Source organism: Amphiprion ocellaris, chromosome 17 (genome assembly GCF_022539595.1).
Source record: "Amphiprion ocellaris isolate individual 3 ecotype Okinawa chromosome 17, ASM2253959v1, whole genome shotgun sequence".
Taxonomy (NCBI): domain Eukaryota; kingdom Metazoa; phylum Chordata; class Actinopteri; family Pomacentridae; genus Amphiprion; species Amphiprion ocellaris.
In genome coordinates, this window is record NC_072782.1 from 10,438,983 (window position 1) to 10,463,706 (window position 24,724).

The 24,724-nt window shown below is 37.8% G+C and overlaps 1 protein-coding gene and 1 long non-coding RNA gene across 2 annotated transcripts in view; one reads left to right on the forward strand and one right to left on the reverse strand.

Annotated features, from left to right (window-relative positions):
* Positions 1-24,724, forward strand: part of LOC129350962 (uncharacterized) — a 182,859-nt gene that overhangs the window by 30,334 nt on the left and 127,801 nt on the right. The gene's annotated exons all lie outside the window — the stretch shown is intronic.
* brinp1 (bone morphogenetic protein/retinoic acid inducible neural-specific 1) overlaps positions 17,269-24,724 on the reverse strand; it is a 104,780-nt gene continuing 97,324 nt past the window's right edge. The window contains exon 8 of the mRNA XM_023283775.3: positions 17,269-19,776. Coding sequence (XP_023139543.1) covers positions 18,636-19,776 — 1,141 coding nt within the window. The 3' untranslated portion in view covers positions 17,269-18,635. The remainder of the gene's footprint in view (positions 19,777-24,724) is intronic.

The window sequence follows — 24,724 nt, forward strand, 5'->3', positions numbered from 1 at the left end:
GACACTGAAAAAACTGATCAGATGCAAACCCTTTGAAAATATGATAAACCGAACATGGAAGTGCTGTCTGATCTTTAGAAGAACTCATGAAAGTAACATGACATTTCTTCCAAAGCGTATTTTCAGTATAAAAAGTTTTGAATCACCAAGAGGTTGCTCTGGCTTCAACCTTCTGTAGTCTATTTTCTGTTCTACCACCGTATGGATTTTAAAGCTGAATCTATTGATTTTTTATTTTATAACCGGGGGGCAGAATATCATCAATATATGCTGACAGATACATGCCACATATGAGCAGCTTAAAGATTTTTATGACTAACATGCTAGCAAATCCTATTTTGCTTGTAATGGCTGCCTACAGGGGTTTATGAGAGCTGCTTCAACTGGACCGTACAGTAAACATGCAGGGAAAAGACCAAAACAATGAAATAGAAGAGGCTTAAAAGCTCTCAAACGCTGCCGAGCTGGATGTTAACTCTCTGCAATCTTTGCCATACTTACATAGCTGTTACAGAGATACCAGAAAATGTGGCGCTGTCTGTCTTTCATTATGTCAGACGACAGTGTAATATTTCATCCTATCATTGATTGGCAGCAGCTTTGGTTCCTGGCTGTTAGTGCAGCGGCAAGAGGCACATATTAGACCTGCTAAATTTTGGTGGCAGATGGCAAAACTGTGTGCTCTCCCATGGGGTGGCAGCCAGCTGGCCTCTCTTTGCCACTGTGACTAGGGTGAGCAGTAAAGTTGCCACTTTATGTACACTGAAATGAATAAAGGCCGCATTTTTGCCGCTTCCCACTGTGCAAGTATTGTATGTTTAGACATGACATGAATTCACTTCCCCAGCTGGGAAGTGATTCAGTGTGGTTTATTTATAGAGTGTTATTATTGTTTAATGTGTAGCAGCTGAGTAATATGAAGGTTCAAGGGGGACTTGGTGGGCTGATGGTGGAAAAAAATGAAAAAAAAAATCATGAAAACTAACAAAGCAACAAAAAGAAGTTGCAGATTTTAAACAAATAATTGTTTGTACTCATTTAAATAACCTAGAAGTAGCAGCTCACTCATTTGTAAGAAGTTTGCACTTCAGCCCAGCAACCCTTTGCTCTCTTAGTTGTGATGTGGTTATGACAGTTTCAATATAATGCAAATTGAACCAACAAGATCTCATAAATAATTTAAACCACCTAAAGACATAACACCAAAACAAATGCACATGGAGGAGGCTGCTGGGTGATAGACTCATTAACTATGGTGTAAAATGTGGTGGTAACAGAATAGTCCCACAGCCATTTATTATACATTTCATCCAGAGAGTTTTAAAGACTGCAGCAGGGTGGAGGAGCTGATGAAAATGTTGCACAGCAGCCTAAGTTTGTTTACTGAAATGTGCGTAGACCCTGACAGAATACGAATGCATATTAACAATGGGACCGTTACGAGCACCAAAGTCAACATGAATGGCATTGCTGCAGTTGTGTTTCATTAGCATGTGTTTGTCATGCAAAAATGCATGACGTCCAACCAAAGCCGCAGTTGTAACAGTAAAATGCGGGCAAAGCAATAAAGAATAGCACATACACGTCTCCAGCCAATTTAGCATTCACAACTGAAAAAAACCCTTTGGTTGTATGTAGAGCAATTGGTTGTTTAGTCCAACAGAGGAACTGCTGTGATCAAATGTTTTTGTTTGCATGTTTGAATGGAAAAGTAGCTAAACTGCATATTGCATTTAAATCGTCCTGTTAGAATAAGTTGCTCGGTACTTTTATAAAGAAACAAACGCATTAAAAAGCAGCGGCTTTGCTTTCATCTCAGGAAATACTTCTTTTACGCTTTTCTTTTAAATCATGAGCAGTTAGTAGAATCATTTATCATGTTGACCATAGAACTATGTTCATTAAATTGCTCTAAATTCTGTTGCAACAACTGCATAATTTCATTCATGTCCAAGTTGTGTATGAGATGAATCCATTTCTAACTGATGTGAACTGAGCGCAAATTCAGTGGAAAAAAAACCCACTTTCAATAAAGCACTAAACATTTGGTAATTATACTTGGGATTGTTAAGAGTTGACTGCCACAAGAACTAAGGAACCGACAACAAATGCATCAACATAAAATAGTAATCATGCATTATAGCATTATATAGATATATCAGTTAGCAGAAAAATTGTCGTGTCAAATTGTCACATTTTCAACTGCCTAATGATGGCTTACTGGTGTGGTATTCGCACAGACTAATTACTTGTCCTACAAATCATAATTTGTTTTACCTAAGATTCCTCTCCGTCACATGCAAAATAAGGCCAAAGGTAATCCCATTGATTAGTGTCACGTGAACTCAGCACCTTTCTACAATGAGGTGAGCATGCCGTCCCATTAAATTAATTAATTACCTTTTGCCATTTGGGAGCCATTTTAAATTTGTAAAAATGTGCCTGGGCCAGGCAAGGTTAATTGGGCATTTAGCTCTCAGAGCTCCCCTGAACACCCAGGAGGAGCTCGTCCCTAAAACAGAAGCAAGTCCTTAATAAAAGTAGCACAGTGACCCTTCCAACAGACAACATGTGGTTTCATGTCTTTGGCCTCACCCTTCCTGATACTGAAAAATCTCTATGAATCTATCTTCACAGTCTCTGCTCCATCCTGCTACAATCCCTTGAAAGTAGGAGGGGAAAGGAAGGCTAGAAAGGTGTTCCTGGCTTGTGTTTAGAAACTGTGATCATGGTTGCGTGTGTGTGTGTGTCTCCCCCCCCTCCTGACAGAGACAGATGGAGTGGGAGCCACCAGATTTACCAGAGGAAGCAGTTTATAGAATATTGTCAGGGGAGAGTAGGCAGTTTCTGAAATACAGCTTTCAAGTCACAGCCATCAATCTCACCATTGCCTGTCTAGATCAAGCAGCCTGGAGAGCTGGTTTGTTAGTGTTCACAAAGATGAGTGTGTTATGCTACACCACTCTGAGGCCTCAGAGACAAAACAATTGCCGGCAGCTTCACGCAAAGAACTGAGTGGTAAAGGTGAAGCTGTCGGTCATTAGTATGTAAATAAATTGCCCCATTCTGTCAATCAGATAGTGAAAGTAGGACAGTAAAGCTGGTGGTCCTGTGGTAATGAACAGCCTTTTACCACTATTTGCAGGCGCATATACACAGGGGAGTGGCAGAATGTTAAACAAATTCGACAATCCATATTTTGACCCCTTTTTAAACTATTGACTCCTTTGCTTTGAAAAAAAACAGATAGTTATGTTCTTATTTTTCTGAGAGGTTACTTGAACTTTTTGTCTTACATTTAAGAAAGATTATCGCACCATTTTAGGGTTGTTAGATGCACCTTGGTCACACTGTTTCTGCTTAAGATGATTGTTGCTGAATCGTAATGTCTATAGTAATGTACAGTATTTATGGTTTTTGATTTTAGCGCCTTCTTTTACAGCACTTAATTTATAGAAGATGTAGCTTTCACTTTTTCTTTTTTTTAACTGAAGAACAAGGAGGCCTTGGCTAAGTGTATTTACTCAAGTACTGCTTTACTTGTGTAAAAGTGTGAGCTTCCTGCTGCTGCTCTTCAACATTTCAGGTGAATATTTTCAGAATATTGTGCCTGCATTCTACTTTTATTTGACAAATGCAGTCACTGGCTACTGTAAGTTCAAGATCTTTTTATACATTGGAAGTAGTTTGAAGAAAAAACTAACCAAATGTAAATAACAGTCCAAATAGAAGGAGTTTGTTGTATAGATGAATGTAAATGATATTATCCTCCACACATGAGCAAAGAGATGGGATGAGATGAGAATGGTTGTTATATGACTTAAAATCTGATTCATGAGGCAACAGAAACCACGTGTTCTTCAATTTATCATTCAGCTTGCAAGACCTAGGGCTGCTTAAGTCCAAAGAGGGAGAGAAAATGTTACTACTCCTATGGATGACGTCTGTTTCTTTAGTAACACCAGGCTGCAAGGAAGTGACACTGGAAACACCCTGTGATATATAATATGAAAAAAGCATTTTCTCAAAACATAATATAAGGTTTCAAATACTATTGTTTTCATTCCTGCTTATGTTTCTTCTGTGTTTACCCGTAAGAAACACAAGCATCTTGCTTATGTCAGCTTCCTCCTGCCAGGCTTCAAACCTGATTGAGCCAGTTTGTTTCTGAGGCAATGACTATTGGAGTTGTATTGGAAATTATGTTGTGTTCAATAAATATAAAAAAAAAAAATTGTACACTGAGACCCAATAACCTTCATAGTCCTAATGCACAAGCTATGTGTTAGAGGCACTCTGTACAAACCGACAAAAAAATGTGTTTCAAAGGGCAACTGAGGTGACCAGGAACAAATGAAAATGAAAGAAATAATGGACGGAACAAGTGAATCCATCATGTGGGGCAAAAACAAAAATCTGGAAAGAACTTTAACTCTCCGCTTAAACCTGCAGACAGATAAGAAATAAAAGTATGATATTACAATATGTTCTTTGTACATACAAATCCATTACAGCATTAAAATATCCAGTTATCAGCACCCCATCCCATGATCCCTACAGTTACATCAACACCCCCAATCGGCAGCGTCAGTCTTATCATATGCACAGAACGTGAAACTTTATATATAGCGCTCATTAGCAGCTGGCTGGTGATAATTGAGTTTTATGGCACAAGACTCTGTCACGCTTATGACTTACTTCCACAAATATAAATAAGAGCAGCACAAATTTAGCATAAAAGTGATAATCAACACTAAATGGTGAGCAAACGTTTTGAAATGCAGTGCTAAACTCTTGGTTTGCACATGGATGCATCAAAACAAGCTGATTGCAAGGAGAGGCAGATTATATCTTATACTTGACAAATGAGATTTACATTAGAAAGGTTTAAATTAAACAACTAGAATTTTCTGACTCTTTTGATTTTCGTGAGCAACTTTGTGCACTCAGACCGGAATTTTTGTGTTCATGAATCTTTGTATCGTCGTTGCTGTGCTATTTTGTGTCCTGAAAGCTTGCTCTGATTCATTATTTCGCGTTTTCTTTGCAAGTTTAAGATCCCATTGTGCAACTGAGGGCCATCATAAATAACATCAGCCGAACCAAAAACATCATAGTATCAAGACAGGCTGCTTTTCACTGTGCGCGAAGCTTCATTGAGGTATTTCAAGTCATTTTCTTCTCGCTGTGAGCCATGTGACAACATTTTGCAGCTAAAATACTTTATGCTGTTGTTTTCCGTGTGGCTTGTCACAAAATTCACTGTGTAGAATGCCCTTAACATCAGCACTCACACATTTCTGTCATCCACAGCTGTTAACAAGATTCTAGAATAACAACAGCCTTGAGGTGTTTACGGTGTAGTGTCTTCAATTATCAGGAGAGCTACCTGCCAGGTTGTGTCTAATTCCTTGCAAGGCGAGAGTGTACACTAACAAGTGTGTTTATTCCTGTCAGCTGTTTTTCTGCCCAAAGGAAAGCACAAACTTAAGTTCACCTGTTCCTTGTTAATAGCTTTTATTTATTTGACATTCGTTTAACTGAGGCTGGATTGTTTTCCCAATTTATCCATTATATAAGATATGTGTTTTCTTAGTCCCAGTTTTTTTTCCCCTTCATTGTACACTGATTTCTAATTGACTGGAGGCTCTGGGTTTGTGAACTTTAAGAAATGTGTTTTCTTTTCTCTTTCTGTGCTTCAAAACATGATCAGCTCCTGCGTGCAAAACGGGAATTAAAACCTGATTTTGCACTTCCCATGTAAATTTCATTTTGTATTACAATTTAGGTTTGTTTTAAACCTTTGTGACTTACATTGTTGCCACCTTGTTCTGATTAAATGAGTCACAGAGCATTGGTCCTCAGCCAGATTCCTATTGGATGCAATGTATTTGATGGAAGGCATCTGTCCCCTTTTGCAATTTTGCTCCTGTGCTGTACTCTGCCAGGTGTTAAGTACGAAGCCTCAGACTCTGCAGTACAAAAACGTGCATACAGGACACCAATTTAAGCAAGATAATGTGCAGTAATTGAAAAAGAAACAAACAGCTTTTTCGCCTTTGCTAAAAAAAAAAAAATTCACTGTGTAAAAAGGAGATTGCTGCAATTGTTTCCATTATAAGTGTGCAGTTGTTTGTTTTTTTGGAAAGTGGTTGTATTTGTTAAAGAACATCATATACACATCATTTAATTAAATTGCAGGTATAATCGCTATTCATTTGAATAAATAGATGCACAATGTTTCACACAGTGGTTAAAGAAGAATTTTTAATTTACAGCAATAAGCCATGGCAGAAGTGACAAACCGTGTTCTTAATTCTTTTTTTTCCTAATTCAGGAATTACAACAAAGACTTTTGATGTAATAGTTAATTACATTACCTCATTACCGTTAATTGATTAAATTATGCTGCAGGTGCTGTTTTCACTGAGCTCGGAAATCCAGTTTTACTCACTGTGCTCCTGCAATAAGCTGCAGAACAATCTAAAGCTTGACTTATTTTTCAAGTCATTAATTTAATCTCATTTTACTTCCAGCTGATCTTGTTTTACTTGCATTGCTTTTTAAAACCATGTTTAAATTAATGTATTTTTAAAATATTTGGCTAACTTAATATTTTATTGCTGTCTGAGTTTCTTATTTGTGTGCCTAAATCTTTAATTTCTTACTCGGCTACATTATAAATGAGGCCATCATACGTCAATGTACTTCATGTTTAAACAACTTTTGAATGAATAACTGATCCTGATCTATAATGATGAGACGCTAGAATAGTATTTACTTAATCCTAAAATAAAATTTGATAAAAAAACAGCTTAAATAACAGGAAGGTTGAAAAATAAGTAAATGGATAAATAGACCATTTCTCATTAGTAGTGTTATGTCTACAGCTTTAATAATACAGTTCAGTTCAATGTTCACATTCCCTCAGGTTCGCAAGAATTACTGTTCAGAGGTTTAAAATATGCTCAAATGACTTTGTAATGTAACATCAAATCACTGCAACGGTTCAGTTACCACTGGTTTAACAGGTAGGATGTTGGTTCAGCACCATGTACTAATTGCATACGTGTTCAGTGAACCTGTCTGTTACTGAGATAATACGCTGGGGAGCTATAAAATCAGTACGACTGCACCTACCCAGACAGGAGGTCTCATTAGGTGCCTTTTAAAGCTATGTCTGATTAGGTCTATTATTTGTGATTGAACAACATTCTAAAATCGGATGTGGCATTAAATCATGTTAAGAAATAACTCTCAACAAGCAGGCACATACTGCAGAGTTGTTTTTTTTTTTAAAGCTATCACGTCAACAAGAAAGTGATGATCATCTTTATTAGGACAGCACATGAGCCCTGAGGTTTGGCAGGGGCAGCTATCATTTGTAGCTCTCAGTTGATAGTGAGGCAATTATCACAAGTTAATTTGTTAAGACTGCAACGCTGCTGAGTAGAAGGCTTTAGGCACAAGTACAAGAACTACATGAGTGATGCATCAAGCTGGTTAGTGTGCTGGTACAGCAGTTTAAATTAGAATTCCTGTCAGAGGCAAAAGTGTTATGTCAGAAACACTTATAGTCATCCATAGGAAAATGTATGCATCACCAGGTCAGAGATGAAACTGGGGAAGCCTTCTAACAAAGCCTCCTGAAATCCTTTATCTTCCTTGTTTCCAGATGTACTGATGCTTAGCTGTGTCCAACAAATCCAATGTTTTTTTTTCTAAATCAGCGACAGGGACATATTCTATTGTAACATCTTTGGTTGTAAGATTTAAAAAGCTAAAAACAATAGTAACAATGTAATTCTCACACACACACACACACACACACACACACACACACACACACACACACACACTCACAAAAGAAGTAAAAATCAAAGGTGCTCACACAAGACCAATATTAGTTTCCAGTAAGCATCCAAAATGAGTTTTTAAATTGGGATGCCATCTGTTGTGTGTTTGATTCCTCTCTTTTTAAAGGGAACATGTCAAGGTTCATGTTTACCACTCTGTCTTGCCTTTGATTTCATTTTGGACTGGAATTGCAAAGTTCTTCTCTATTCTCTCTTCTCTTCGCTATGAGAATATTTTTTTCTGAACTGCTTTATCCCTGAGCTTATAGGTATGATAGAGCATCCCCCTTTGAAAGCACCTCTGAATGCTGTAACATGCATCACACAGTCAGGTGAAGTAAACAACTATGGCTTCAGGGGACATGACTTTAACACAGCTGACAACGTGACTGGCTTATTCTGCTACTACAGTCAGATTTAGGAGCAAAGATTTTGCAAATACTGCTTTATCAAGTTAACATCTGCATTTTTCACTTCAGTTACCATGGTTTTTATCTCGGTGTTTTCTTTTTTTTTAGTTATGTACCAAATGTTCAACAGTCTAGAGGATGCACCACATTAATGGGTTTTGAAAACAACCATCTGATTTTATGCACACTGAACAGATGCTGACTTTATCTCAGTTACATGAAAGGTATGTCAACAGAGTCAGTGGTTTACAAAATTTACCTCTACTAACCCTCACTGAGAGTAAAGCCACATTCTATTTATTTTTTTGTAATAAAATGCATTGTGAAGTGCACTTGTTAAAAAGCTGTTGCAATGTAGACAAAACTAAACCAAGTTTTGCATCATTACTGAAGTTTGCTGCCTTGAGCATATCAAAAAAAAAAAATGTTTCATTTGACATATCTATCCTGTCTCTGTCACACAGTTCATAGAGTTCCCTCTTCTTGCCAAAGCCTGAAACCTAGGATGATGTAAACTGTTCGCAAATTTTAATAACAACTCACTCAGACATACTGCTGGTGTGATGACAGCACTTTATGAACGCACTCTTAATACAATTTTCCTAAGGAGAAAGTCTGTTTTTTGTGTCAATGGCAGTTCAGTAATTTGCTGGCATCAGTCGCTGTGTCTGTGCTGACGTGGGAGGAGAGGTGCGTTTGAGACGGTGTTTATGCAGATCAGGCATTGCTGTGGAATTTCGCTGTGTATTTTGGCATGGAAATGCTTTGCCTAAAAATTTGCTCAGGCCATCCTTTCCTGTAAAGGTAGGAGGACTGGTTCTTGGTGGAGATGCCTCATCAGAAGTGTGTCTGCGTGGTTACAATTTTATATATTAACACCATACATACAGTATTTCCTGTGAGTCAAGCAACCATTTTTTAAATAGGGCTTTAAGAAATCCCTGAAAATATTGTATGCTAAACATGTTTCAGATTGTTTGTTTGGCATTCCATCCATTTGGGTGATACATTACAATACAGCCCTCAGAGAATCTGTGAATTTTTCATGACATGTTGTGTTTTACACAACATTGCGAGACAATATGGATATCACACTGACTTCACAGAGGAGAAAATATAAAGCACTGAGAGGGGGAGCTACATGAACCAAACTGAGGGCTGGTGGAGGAAAATGCATAGGGAAAATATTCTTTTTGTGGCAATGGAGGTCAGTATTGAAAGGTTGTTTGAGACAGCTATGTGAGTAATGCTGTTTAGTTTACGCTAAATGGCAAAACTACACTAAGTTCACACAATGAGACAGCAATCTATTACCTGATACTCCAACCTGTGCACCTCCAAATCCCTCAAAGCTTTCTGTTGGGACTGTGGAGACCGGTGGGATCCTGTGGGGAAGCGAGGGGCTCTGTGCATTACTGACCACCTCCAGCGGTCAGGGATTACCTCCTGTTGAAGGCTAACTTCTACTTAGCCCTTCTTCTGACATCATTGACACGCTTCCATTACTGCAGTTCTCCAGGATCCAGGCAAACAGGAAAGAGTTGTATTTAGTACATGGGTAACCTCCTCTAAATCTTCTTTCATATCATAGGCCCTTGGGAGCCTACTTGCTTTACTGTAGATGTGGTCATGGTGACTCTGAACAGCACTGAAAGGTAGTTTCCTCTTGAGGTAAATTTTCGCTGCTGAAGCCTCTGTGCGTCAGACACGGTACCACAGCCGGCATTTCTGCTGCGCTTTTAAAAGTGTTTATTTGATTGGCTGTTACTGAAGCCTGCCCCAACTCCACCTGCACATAATGCATTCCTCCCACTAATATGTAGTCAGCTCCAGGCTTGTCCCCAATTTGCACAGTGCAATGCTAGGTTTACGCAGACACTGATGGTCAGGAAAATTGCAAAAGTTTATTGGTCACACCCTTATGCACCGGGAGTTTACACTTGCGGCTGCTCCTTCACCCTATTTCAGGAAAATAGGGCCAATACAGTTATTGAAGGTCCAGGCAGAAGAGAAATGCACACACACAACCATCAGGTACTGGAGGTGGTGATTGTGTGGGTTGGACAGATAGAGCAGTATACTCTTTTTGAATCTTTCTCATAATGACAGCAGAAGCTAGAGTCCTCGGAATATATTCTTTCCTCTGGATTAGTCAGGACACCACCCCGTGAACCTGACACATTCCTGGATGTGGGTAAATAAGGGACTGAGTGGCTTATCTGCAGACGGGGCAGTGATACAGCATTTAAGCAGTGCGTGGCCATTTCATCAATACCTTTGACAGAAAGCATCAACTGCCCCTTGTGGCTTGAACACCTCCTGCCACCCTACCACCAACAAGGGCAGCACTCTGAAGTGACCCGATTCCTCAGTAATGCCAGGATGCCAGCACAGCGACACTCAGGTTGGGATCTCATCAGCAATGACGAGAAAAAGGTCATGAACTGAGCTGAGCTACAACAACAGCTCAGTGTAGGGAAGACATCAGGAACGGTTTCTTGCTGCCATTTAGATATACAAACACATCCAACACAGATTATCATCAGTTACATACCGGGTGGGGAAAACTGGGCAAACAAACTACCTTCTCATTAGTAACTGAGTAAGTACAGTATGTACAGTGCCACGGTGTTCCATGAGCGATAGATCTCCTGAAGACTTTGTTATTTAGTTGTACTGTTTGGATTTGTTGATTCACAGCCGAGAGCAAAACAGTTGCCATGCAGCGTGTCCCTAAACTGACCTATACATTGTTTCTGGATGTTGAATTTTCTTTAGGTTTATTTTTATTTAGTAGTCTGTAGTCTTGCAGAGTTTCTCAAGTGAAAAGCTTAGCAGAGTATGGTAAATATACAGTGTATGCCACCCAAGGAAATATCAGTATGTGAAGTACCTATTACACCAGCTGCTTCACTTATAGTGCATTTAAATCAAATTGTCTTAAAAGCTTTCCCTCAGTTTCTTTGTGTAAGACCTATCCTTTTAGTTCAAATCACAGACTGGATGACAACAAAAGGAATGAGCCCAGGGGAACCAAACAACCATTTATGCCCTCGAATTAAATGTTTTTCGCTGTACAAATATGTTCTTCATTCTCCTTTTGGACTACATGTTTTTAAATTCTGACCTTGCAAAGCTGTTGCAGTGCAGATGTACAAACAAGAAAGCAAATTTAAAGTTGCATTTAAATACCTGTTTCTAGTGGTTGTGTAGAAAACACAATCTAATGACAGTGTATAACGTAATAATTCCAAAAACGATCGAATTATAATACCTTTCTCTGTACATATCACTTTTTTAAATTAATTACACTGTTGTCGATCTTTTATGCTGTCAATGTTTTAGATAAAACTATCTTATTATTTTTAAAAATTATGGCGTTTTGTGTGCACTTGTTTACAACTGTGTGTAATGCATACAGTGATGAATACATGACAGAGGAATGTCCAGGTGGTACATCACTACAGACGCCTGGGTTCAGTTCCTGGCAGAGGTTCCCCTGGCTTAACCAGGCACTCCAATGAACACAGCTGCCAATGTTGACTGTTGGGAAGCCAGTGATGGATGATATCCAGTATTTTGCATTAGGAGCTACTGGTAAAGGATTGAAATTTATTTATTTTTTTCTGTTACAATGCAAGGTAGGCAAAGGAAATTATTCTGGATAACTGTGGTTTGAAGAAAAGCTGAGATGCACAATATCACCAGTCTTAAAGCAGACAGCACTAGATTGTCTGATGAACTAAGAGTAAAAGACTTAGTGTTGCACAGTGCCATGGTGCTTTCCTGTGCCATTCTCAGTCTTTCTTCTGCACAGCACTCAAATTTTCAACCCATCTAGGATTTCTCTACCTCCATCAAGCATAGTGTTACTAAGTTATATTAGTTATGTCATAGCCCCTATCAAAATAATCAATGACCTTTAGTTGGATTGTCTTTTAAAAAGCGTATCTACTTCGGTTTGGTTGACTGTTACTCTTTAATTTATAATGCTGCTGAGTGGGTGGATATGTAAAGAAATGTAATGTTGCACTAGTATATTTCATATGCTGATGACACAATGCGATATATTTTTCTGCCCTCTGACAGTCCAAATGTCATAACTAATCTTGTAGGAAGTATGGACAATATCGAAGGTTGGATGTCTAAAAATGCAGCTGCATAATAATATACTGTTAGTACATACTCAAAAACAGAGACAGGAACATATTTGCATTTAGAGTCACCATTTGTAAAATAGGTCACTGACCTTGGAGTCATATGCCAGTAAAATAACCAGGATGGTTTTTTTTATCATCCTGACCAAACATCAAAAATATATCAACAGCTAAAGGATTCCTATCCTAAATAAATTTTGGAAAACAAAAAGAAAAGACAAATCATCTGGCATAGTAGGCTATTGTAATGTTCTTGTTGCTGGATTTCACCAACAGATAATTGCAAGGTGGCAGCTCATTTGTAATGCAGCAACCAAAATCTCTTGGACATAATTGAGGATGCATAATGAAACAGTTCCTACATTTCCTCAGAAATTACAACTCAGATTACAACAGAAAACTAATTTCAGATTTTATCAAATAGTCTACAGGACTTGATGATCTTTAAAGAAAGGGTTCAGCAATATTTGCCCTGTTCTGTGGAACAAACTGTTACATTCCCTGAGATCAGTCATTGCTGTTTCTATAGTTGAAAGAAAACTTAAAGCCTGCCTATTTTCTTGAGTTTATGAGAAGCCAGTTTCATCATCATAATAATGTTTTGTCTGCTTGTATGTTTTTGTTTCAAAACCAGGAACAAAAAATCATGGCAAACAACACAGAGATATAGAAAACATGAATAAAAACAAGTTGTAAAAGTAATAAGAATAAATATATAAGTGAAAAAAGAAAGTTGTCACACGTAAGCAAAACCAATACACTTGCTTGGATGATAAGCAATAGAATTTAGTTTTCAGAAGTGATCTTAAAAAAAAAAAAAAGATAGTGATTGTTAGGTCTGAGCTCCTCAGGCAAATCCTCCCAGAGTTTAGGTGCCCTGACAGCAACAGCACAGCCCTCTATAGTCTTTAATCCCAGCAACAGCTTGCAGGTTTCTGTCTGAGGCTGCACACAGGCTGATGGATGTGTATGTGAGCGATAAAATAATAAAAATGCATATGTGCAGTCATTTTATCAAAAAATATAATTAAAGAAAATGTTTTGCTTTATTTTTGAAATGACTAGAAACATTAGTCGACTGTTGGTTGGTATACATCGACAGTCCACTCTTGGTAATGCAAGTATGAATGAATGCATGTATGTGTGTGTGTGCTTGTGTGTGTGGGTGCCGGGTAGATTGGAAGCCTTAAAAAATAATGAATGCATTCTTAACATCAGTCCAAGAGATGCTCCAATGTTATATGATGTGATCAAGTCTAGCACCGGCATTCTCTACCATCAGAATGTTGTGGAGTTCTGATTTACACCTGTTTAAAGACCATTGCAGTATTCTGCAGTCTGGTAATGAGACAAAGACACATAGAACAACTCTTGCATTTTTGTAGCACACTCTAAAACTGGTTAAATCCTAGAAATGTAGTTTTAGATGATAAAAACAGGATGAGACAAGCTTAATGCTGAGGCCTAAACAGAAATTAATAAATAAAACTACATCCAAGTTTTTTGTTTGATGTCTGTGGTAATGGCCCCACGGCATGACTTGATCTGCAAGTACAAGCTTTCTGGTCCAACAACAAGTGTCAGAACATTTTCAGACATCCAGTCCTTCATGTTTTCTAAACATTTTACTAGATAGGAGAAATGGGAGGTGTTATTTAGCTGTATGGGAAGATTTTACTGGGAACGATCTGTGAAGTAATAGGGACTTACACAATGTCTAGTAAAACGTGACGAAGAAGAAGCATGTATAAAGAAACAAGATTAGGACAAAAACTAACTCTTGAGGAATTCATGTGGTTATTGGGAAGTCACCAGCATCTACATTCATTTAGAGCTTATCTGTGCATCTGAGAACAACCATTTATGTGCTATGATTATTTCAAAAACCTGATTGGAATTAATCTAAAATATATTTACCAGGACTTGTTTGAAAAGTGGGGTAGAGAGAAGTGTCAAGGTCAAGCTTTTTTTAATAAAAAGTTTGGATACAGCCAGACTAGAATGTGCAGTGACACAGCCAGTGAGAATGGAAAAGCTGCCTATTTTGAGCAGATAGCAGGCATCTCGAACTTTTTCGAAACATTTTGAATTCAAGACATGAACTGGACTGGGACCTTTAGTTTGAACTAGTAAAAGTCACGTCATTTGTCATATTAAAACTTCAGTGTTGTACACTCTACCACAACGGTTCTTTAATCAATGTCCATTGGGTTTTACTTCACAATATATATCAAACTGATATATTTTTAAAGTGATACACCAAAGATTAACAGTTTTTCTCTGTTGCTTGTGCCATGACCTCTTTTAGCCATAGGAGTGCTGCAATGACAAAAGCGGGGACTGAATAAGTGGATAGAAAGATGGATAGACTAGTTCAGTCTGTATGATATGGAAATAAAAGTTGACTGTGATGATGAATACCACTTTCTGGGTTCGAATCCTTGAACTACATTATCCCATGTACTATATTCAGGAAACAATTAATTGCAAAGTCAGAGAAAGAACTGTTTGGCCATGGAGGACATCTTTGTTATCAGCAAATCTGACAGGAAAATGCTCACAATGAGAGTTTATTTTGTTTAGTTTTTTTTTAAGAACCGTTATACACCGACTATGCCAGGATGGTAAAACTAGATGGACTTCATACTTGAGTAGTTTCTATTGAGGGAAATTGTACAAACAAGTCTTGGTCTTCTTATTAAATATAGCATTTTAATGAGAAATAGATTATTATATGAAACATTCATTTAAAATAAGCTGATATAATGATCCCAACAGAATAGCAAAAAAAGTACATAGGCAAGGTATTAGGTGTAAAAATCTTCAGACATTTCCATGGATACATGTACAGTAAGCAACACTGTGGTAGCATAATGCCATACGAGTAAATGTGCTTGTTTTATGGACCTTGCAAGTGGCTCAAAACTAAATTGTAATATACAGTATGTTTTGACAATATAAAAACAGTCATAAATGGTCTTGAATCTAATTAGATACATAAGACATGGGTGCCCTGTATTTTGTGCTAATGTACTCAAATGGAGGGCTTTTTTGAAGTAGTCTTTGTATTCCCTTTTAATACTGTTATATTTTATAATATCGTTACTGTAGCAGAGCGTTGTTACTGTAACAGAATTAATATTTACAGTTATATTGTACAACAGGGGACAGAAAATATCCACCATTACTTGAAGTAAGTCATCCGTTGTCTCTGTCTGGTGGTCGATTTTCCCCACATGCACAAACCTCCTTGGAGGTGTAGTTCTCGGGAGGAGATGAAAAGAGTATATTTGATTGACATTTATGGTCTTAAATTCTGAAGCTAATTCAGTGTCACTCTTCTTTGTAACATCTAAAAGTTTTCTCCAGCTCTAAACATGTTAAAGGGTTAGATAACAGGCACTTAATAATAATAATCATAATAATAATCTGAAAAATAATCATAATAATAATTTGGTAACAATTCATTTGGGTAGTCCAATATTGATGCTGAACAATCAAGGCAATATACAAGTATCAGTTCCTTTTTTACTGCATCTCAGTAGGATTCTGGACATTTTAGGACTTCTCAGCCTAATATAGCTTGCCTTCAGTTTGTCAGACTCACCTCTGTTTAAATTAACTGAAGTTAATCTAGGTTTTTCCATTAGCATGCAAATGTTGCAATGGTAATATTAACAGATTTGTGAAAGTGAAAGTGTTACCATGCGGACACTAGCATACTAAAAAGCCAGAAATTCACAACTTGGCATTTTTAACTAGAGCTAATCACTTTTAGATGATTCAGCCCTGATGAATGTGAGATTAATTCCAACACTGAGTTGAGCCTGACAAGCTGAGCCTTATTGTTCTTAATCCATGCATAGGAAATCAATTATTCCTATTAGTGGATAAGTTGCTATTTATAAAGCACCTCTCAAGCAGTAAAAGTGCTTCACAAACAGACAACAAGCAAATAAATTATTAGGATAACCTTAGTAACACCAAGTCATGACATGGTTCTGTTAGCCCCAGTCTTGACAACGATGAACATCTAGAGACAATGATCAACATTATAATTCTGGATATACTGAAATCAGAAGCAACAAAAAATACTTTTCATAAAGTTTCTGTGCCAGTTTCATTCAGTTTAGTTCCAGGTTGATTGTTGTTCCCACCAACTCTTAACTTGCAACCCATCATCATTGTCCCAACATAAATTATATACCTCTGTTTCTAGCGGACCCCACAAGACAGGTCTCATCACAATGCAAAAGAACAACAATTATTTTAAAGAACACATAATTTTAAAAAAAAAACAGCAACAAACCAACCTATCTACATAAAGACTATAACAGACATAAAGCAAAAAAAAACAAAAAACCAACAACATTTAGAACAACCAGGAAAGTGTATATTTTTAGATGTTATTAGAAAAGCCTGCAATTGGGTCGATAGCTTTTATACTTCAAGGAAGATTATTCCAATTTGGGCAATGAAGCAGCAAATATTTTTTTGTTAATTTTGAACCCCCAAAAATGGCCAGAACAACTAGGTTGTACAACATGAGTGACCTTGTCTTCGTTGTTGTTAACAAACATCCACATAAATGACTGGACCTACAGTACAAAAAGTCATCAGTTATAGAAATGTTTCAGCATTGGATTAACCAAATAAAGTGTGACCATCAATACATAGGTAGTGTTTCATATTTCAGTTTGATGATTGAAAGTGTTAAACAAAGTTGCAGCTCTGTCGATGCTTCCAGCAACATGCAAAAAAATGTTAAATTTCATATCTCAAAAGAAAAAAACAGACATTTTTACACGTGGTCATAAAAAGCTTACAGGTTAAACACTGCCAAAAAGGTATTTTAAGCTTTAATATAACCGTTTCTTCTTTTTATTGTTTATTTATTTTTTTTCCTGTAGCACAACATAGAAATTCAATGGCTTTACAACACGGTCTTATTCAACATAATATGCCTTTTCTTGTCACTTTCCTTTTAGCTGTGCTCTTATCTGAAATCATCTGAGAGAATAAAACAAAAACATACAAATGGAACAATTTTTTTTTTTGTTTGTTTGTTTCTGTGTTATGAAGAAAGTGAGGTGGGGATGGACTTTATGCCTTACTGTGTGTCTACCTCAGGGAAGTGTATGGCTTTAAGTTGTCTCGCAAATGTGCCTGAATGATGAATGTTTACATTTTGCTCTTGGTGCTGAAAAGCTCCACAAATTAGCAGTCACAACATGTACATTTTGCAAAGCTGTACAAAATAGCATTGATTGTTAAATCTTCAGACCACAATATTGCACTCACGCACCAGGAGGTACTGCCTTGTGAAAAACACAGCTTGAATTTCAAACACGGGAAGAAGCGCTCCAAATGCAAGATTTAGCAAAGACTGGAGTCAATCTCAAATGACACATTCAATTAACAAACAGCAATAAGCATCAAGCCAAAAAAAGGTATACACACACACGCGCGCGCACTCACACACAGACACATTCACCCACATATATATGTATATATAAACAGCTGGCTTTTGTTATTTGACATGACTATCCATTACTGCCCCACTGTGTGCCTTATGTGTCAGAACAATGATAGAGTGCCTCATAACTCACAAAGAGCGATGCAGATTCACTGTGGGTCTGAAATGTAATAAAGAGTCTATAAGTAATGTGTTGACTACTTACTCACTAGGGCTATTTAATCCTTACAATGTATAAACATTTTTTTAATATTAAACTGTCCATTACATCGGAAATATTTTAGCTGAAATAAAATGATATCTGGTCTGCCCTTGTGTCATTATTCCTTTAAAAATGTTTTTTTTTTATTTTCAATAAAGAATGGCAGTTTGAGATATAACCTTTGATCCCTCAGAGTAAAATCAAGGCCTCTTTTTCACCAGTACATAGATTTAATTATTTTTTTTCCTCTCTCTCTTTTAAATTATTTTAGGGAATTACAGACATGCTGGGACAAATATGATACAGTCCTTATAGTGGTTCCATTCATCTTCTTTATCTGCCAGAAAAGCCTTTCATCACTGCCTTTTCCTTTTTTTTTCTCTTTAAGAATTATGCTTACAAAGTTAATATTACATCAAAAGGCAGAAAAGGTCAAAAAATGAAAAAGAGAAAAAAAAATTTGATTAATATCCCCTCTTAGTTCATTTGTTGGGTGTTCCGGTTTAGTTTGCTGTCCTTATGTTAATGTTACGTTCAACAGAGTTTAGCAGTCAGGTGATCTGATTGTTTTAGTATCTCTGTGCTGTACATGTCCAAGGCATGGTTCACTCGAATCATCTCGCTGTTGTTGAGCTTGAGCCTATGCTTTAGCATACAGGAGAACAGGTCCAGCTGGGGTTTACCGGGTGCAGATGGAGGCGCTAGGCGGTTAATCCGATCCCTAATATCCAGTAACAGAAGCATAACAGATGAGGACGAGTAGAACTGAGTCCCTTGTGTGTATGACTGGTTAACCTGCTGCACAGCACTACGAAGCAGGTCGGCGTTAAAGCGCAGGCTGTAACCGAACACTTGGATGTCAGAGATTTTTATGTAGATCTGACGCTTGTTAGGGTCTGCAAGATCTACCGGGCCCTGTCCTGTATCATTGCGGAGGCCAGTTGGGATCTTTGCACGGCTGCGCAGGTAAATGTGCACCGTCTCAAAGAAGGTCTTCCACCTGTTGCCCAGCAGGAGAGTCCAGTTAAAGCACTGTGAGTTCTGCAGTCGTACTTTTTCCCAGCGTGGGTAACCGTGTTCACCGAAGGGCATGCTCCAGCCTTCAGAGTGGCTACCACTGAATGGGTTGACATAGACAAAAAACATGGGGTCAATGCTGCTGTTTCGCATCTGGCAGATCTTCATTGACAAACCGATTATCATGTGGAGGTAGTCCATCCGGTTTTTGTTACTTTTGAGAGTCAGGGACATGCGTTTGCGCCATCGTGGGTCAAAGAATGTCTCTAGTCGGATTTCGTTACTGATGAAAGTGGTGTGAATGTACAATCGTGAATCCATTTTCTGTAACAGATATTTCAATTCCAGGTCCTGAAAGTCTAGATCAGTTTCAAAGCTGATGAACTGCTCACTACGTTCTGAGTCCACATTCTGGGGCTCACAGCGACCACGGTACAACTTGTAGCCCTTGTTACAGGAGCCACATTGTGAGATGTTGGCCAGACTGCACATGGCACAGCTGTTGTTGCCCCCTATGACACATGGGATGGGACGTTGGCACAGTGTGACACCTGTATGGCACACACATGTCCTTTGGCTCTCCAGGAAGGTCCCCCAGAACCCATTCTCATTGCAGTACAGGAAGGACTGAACCCTGTTGAGCCACTGCATCACAGATCTAGAAAGACAAAAGATGGGAAAATGGGATAGTGCCATTAACAGTGATCAGAATATTTAAAACTTGGCTTACCATCTGACTTTGACATAATGATATGAACCAACATCAATAGCTGGCTGGAAAGTAAAAGAACAAAAGACTGCCTTGTTAAATGTATACATAGAAAACATTTACTTAGGCTATAGAATAATTTATTCCCTTCAAAGGGGAGGCGTTCCATTATTTCCCTCAGGTGGGAGGCATTACTTGCTATTCTAATCTTGTCTCTTCTTTTCCCCTTAGGCATCTTTCCTTGTCATCTTGACAGTAGCGGAACTTCTTTTTCTGACTATAGGAGGTGAATTCTGAATTCAGATTTTTCATGAGGGGAAGTCTGGTCAAGGTTAGTTTGACATGTTGATGAACTTAAACATTAACTATAATGGATGGCATTGCATTCTGAGCAGGCCAGAAAGCCCCCGAGCTATATCAAAGTGAGTTTGGAAAGAGATCACCTTAAGAGGACAATGCAAGCACACACTTTATTCTACTGTCTCAGGCTTCAAACTGAGAACAGGACAAAGTGAAGGCGTATATTTTAGACTGCAAAATACATTATTTGTACAGAAAAACATTGCTGCTCTTAAACCTTTGGTTTGTGGGTTGAAATGCAGTTGTGTTTTACCTCTCGGTCTCACACATACAGACACACACACAGCATATCTACACCACACCAATGGAAATAATGTCAGTAATATCTTCTGTTATTATATGCTTTAAGTCATCTCAAAGTGTGATTTTATTGTAGTTGTAGAAACACACAAAAAAACAACTGTTGTTTTACATGTTTTGTGCAAAACGGTTCGTCAAGACTAACTTGTCTCTCTTGTTTGGCAAGCGATAATCGCTGTCGGTTCACTATTATGTTTCTTATCTCACTGCTCATCAGAGGCAGTCTTAATATTAGCAACACATAATTATTTGAAATAAATAAATGACTAAGTTAACTTGTGCTCTCTTAAACTAAATATATAAATACAGATATCACTCAAAAAAACATGTAAAGGGTTTGGAATATAGAACAATAACTCAACAGCATGCAGTGAGACTTTGCATTTACTTCTGAAGGGACAAAGGACAAATACAAAGATCACAAGTTGCTCAGTGACAAAGATTGATTTGAGAGGAGGAAAGAATAATCATATCTGGTAAAAATGCATAGAAATGAGATTAGAATTGATCCCATTGTACTATATTAAACAATGCTAACAGGAATGTAGTAGCTCAGTTAGAAATTAATAGATTTGGGGGCATGACAAAAACAAAGTGCATCATGTGTATATAATGAGAATATGTTTTTTATTTTCTTATTTTTTTGGGAGACATTAAAAAATACAGCATTTTCAATAGAACTTGTCTGATTTAGGGAACTAACCCAAAGAAGAACCATATGGGCGGGTAAGCCACTAAGTTGTTATAAGAATTATACAATTCTGGGTCTATTTTTTCATATCAGAGAAACGCTCAGATGATTAATAGTTCGTGCATCACCAGAATATCAAATGGCACATTTACATACAATACATCAAAGGGAGTATGAGAGATTTAATTACTTGCTGGAGTCTTGCAAATCTCTGTAACAGCCTGATTAATTTGTTGTATAGATAATGGCTTTTCCAGGAAATCATTCTGCTTTGTACCATCTAAGTCTCCCACAAAAAAGACAAAACAGACCCAGAAAAAGTGACAAGTATTAGTAATCGGTAGGTTATTTTTTAAAAAACTTAATATTTAAATGTGTTATTTATGTAATTTTTAAAAATCTCTCTTAAAGGCAAAATGTATGTTTTTCATGGTTTAGAAGGGTTGCTGTCTCTGTGCAAAGTGAAGTAGTTTGCATTCAGTCTGGAAGATTATTCTCTTTGTATTAAAATATTGAAAGAGACACTCAATAATGATGATCAAATTTTAATATTTTTTCAATGTGTTTGATTAATTAACAAGTGATCTGTGAGTAGTGTTTTTGGTATTTGTGGCTTGTTTCTGTAATTGGTTATTTTTTTCTCTATGTGCTCTTTGTATTTGCCCCTTTTCAGTATTTTGAACCTTGGGCCTGTCATATAATGCTTAAGATGTTGTCTATATTTGTTTGAGTTTTTTTTCCTCTCTCGCTCTCTCTTTTTTTTACTTGCATGTGTCTCCTCTCCTCAAGGTGCAAAGAAAGGTATCAACCAGCTCTGGTAGACAGCTCATACATCATAGCTTCTGCCTATGTTAGTACACGCAGAAGAAGAGACAGGAAGAGCACATTGTAGCTGGAGAAGTGAATCTGTTCTGATCACAGAAAACAAAAAAAAAGACCTACAAATACTGCATTTCAATTTAAAAAATTCTATTAACAATGGTGTCAGCGCTTATAATTACATGTGATGTCTGAAGTATAAATTTAAATACAGCAATTTGACAAGAATACATTCAAGAAAAAATGAAGAGAATATGTGTCAATTTCTGGATATTTTACCATAATGAGGCTACATCTATATTTGTAAGTATGTGTGACATTGAACATAAATAATTAAAGCCAGTGCATAGACAGGGATGCAAATAATTTGGCTGGGGATGGTTGGACTTCATATCTGTCACTATTAATCATTTATACCAAAGACAAACTGCTATGTTCATTTTACTTGAAGCAAGCTGCTATACTCATTACAGGAAATGCAAATGCAAATCCATTTAAGTTCCCGCAATGAGTGCCCACAACAGAAATTTACGATGCTTGTAAATGAATGGATGCCTTGTAGTGAGGTAAACCTGGAACAATGATAAGGTGGCAATATGCAATTGTTATTGTCGCCTGCCAACAATGCATTTGGTGCCAGATCTCGGCTTACCCTATTTAATATGCAGTGGTGAAGAGGCAATGCAATATAAAATGGAAAATATTTTTTGGGCTAAATTTAGCATGTTTGCACTGTAATAATCGCACTTAAATAATGAAACACAACTTCCCCTTGCTCAATGTTGCATCAAAAATGAAATTCAACTATGAATTCAAACAGAACTTGTTTCTGTGAGAATGCATTATCACCATCTGCATATTACAGTACCCCCGTTTTTTAACTTAGCAAGGGGAATGCTGCACATTTGCTCACATTCACAATTATGCCTGTACTAACAACATGTGCATGGTGAGCATGGTTTATTAAGCAGCTAGTGGGTCACTTAAGTGAAATAAATTATACAAGAAATAAGAGTTACTCTTGAGTCCGGGTACAGCTCAATGACTGAACCAGCTTTAAGTGCATTGCCTAGGCAGCAAAGCATCACATAAGCTTTTACTTTTCGTTTTATCCATTTTGTGTCTCTGTGCAGGATATTACAAAAGACACCTCGAGCCACAGCCTTCTTAGAGGGCAGCAAGTTCTAATATCCCTTTTGTATTACATATTGGCATTTGCAGACTATATACCAATATTACAGTTTTCTTGTTAATGTTAATAAATCTCGGGGGTGAGTTCACTGTTCAGCAGTACTCCATCATCTTTCTTATCTTGGTTACTTTGAGCCACAGATAATTTGATAGGATTAACTCCGCTGTCACACTCCTGTACCTTCCTTTCACTTCTGAATAGTAAAACCTAACATGAGGGACCAAAGCTTGTTGTTTCCACTTGGTAATCTGACACAGAGTCGGGTTGTGTGAAAAAAAAAACTGTAACGTCTGCGCGGTAATCTGTGATCGAAGCGACCACTGCGGCTTCCACGTGTACAGCTTATTCTCCCAGTAGAGGGGTCTGGATGGTCTTAAAACCACTTGAGAAGCCAGTGAACATGATTCTCACAGCGCCTCTCCAAGTGGAGTAATGCAAAGTAGCAGGTGGACGACTACGTCACTGTTCCCATTGCGAACCTGATATATGAACTGGAGGGGTTCCAAATGGACTCTCACAAGGGATCTGTCTTGCTGTCATTTAGAACCCAATCCTTCGCCACTGGGGCCAGGCAAGATGTTTTTTCACATTTTCATCAGCACCCGCTGCAGTCTCACTGGCAGGTTGAAGATGTGCTGGAAGGCCTCCCTGAGGTGGTTGGCACACACCTTGAAAACACTTTGGCTGATGCTATGGGGCCTTCAGCTTTGCCTCAATTCCCCCATCCACTGATCAGCTGTTATGGGCTGCCCAGAGATAAGGGTTGGAGTCCCTGCTGATAATGGGGGGTACTTTTCTCAAAGCAGGGGACAATGACACATGCAAGTAGATTTGAGTGGATTTATAGCCTAATTCACAGAATGACACAATTTTTTTTTATAGGCAAGTGGAAGTGATAAAAACGTAACCTCTTAGCGTACTACCTCTTAAAATACAGTGAAATATAGTAATAAAAGGATAAAGCATTTTCATTAAAAATTAAGATCGGAGGTTGAAACATTGCACATGATACTCTCTACAACTATGCAGAGCACATGAAAATATGAGACCATACAGAAAATTAGTATGTAATTCCTACATGAGTTACAGGCTACTTTTCTACATGCGCACAGATGTGATGAAAACAAATAGGTCCTCCATCTGATGCAAAGTTGTGTCACACAAACAAACAAATAAACTTGCTGCTCTTATTTCCAGTGCCATCAGGCACTCTTGATGCGTGCTGCATGGAAGAGGAAGCACATACTGCAGCTCTTTGATAACACTTCAGAACAAACCTTTGCCAACTCTCCGTGACAAATGTGGGTGTGCTTCTTTTCTGTCACTGACAGTTGACAACGGCTCATTTTCAGACCACTTAAATGAATATTTTACGGATTCTGTTTCCATTTATATGGTGACATCCCCTACATAGAACAGTTTTATGGGCGTTTCATGTGGCAGACAGGAACTTGGCATATTTTGCATATAGTGTTTTGTGATATTTGCTAAAGTGGATGGGGGGGAAATTCCTGGCATTTCATGCAGCGCTGACA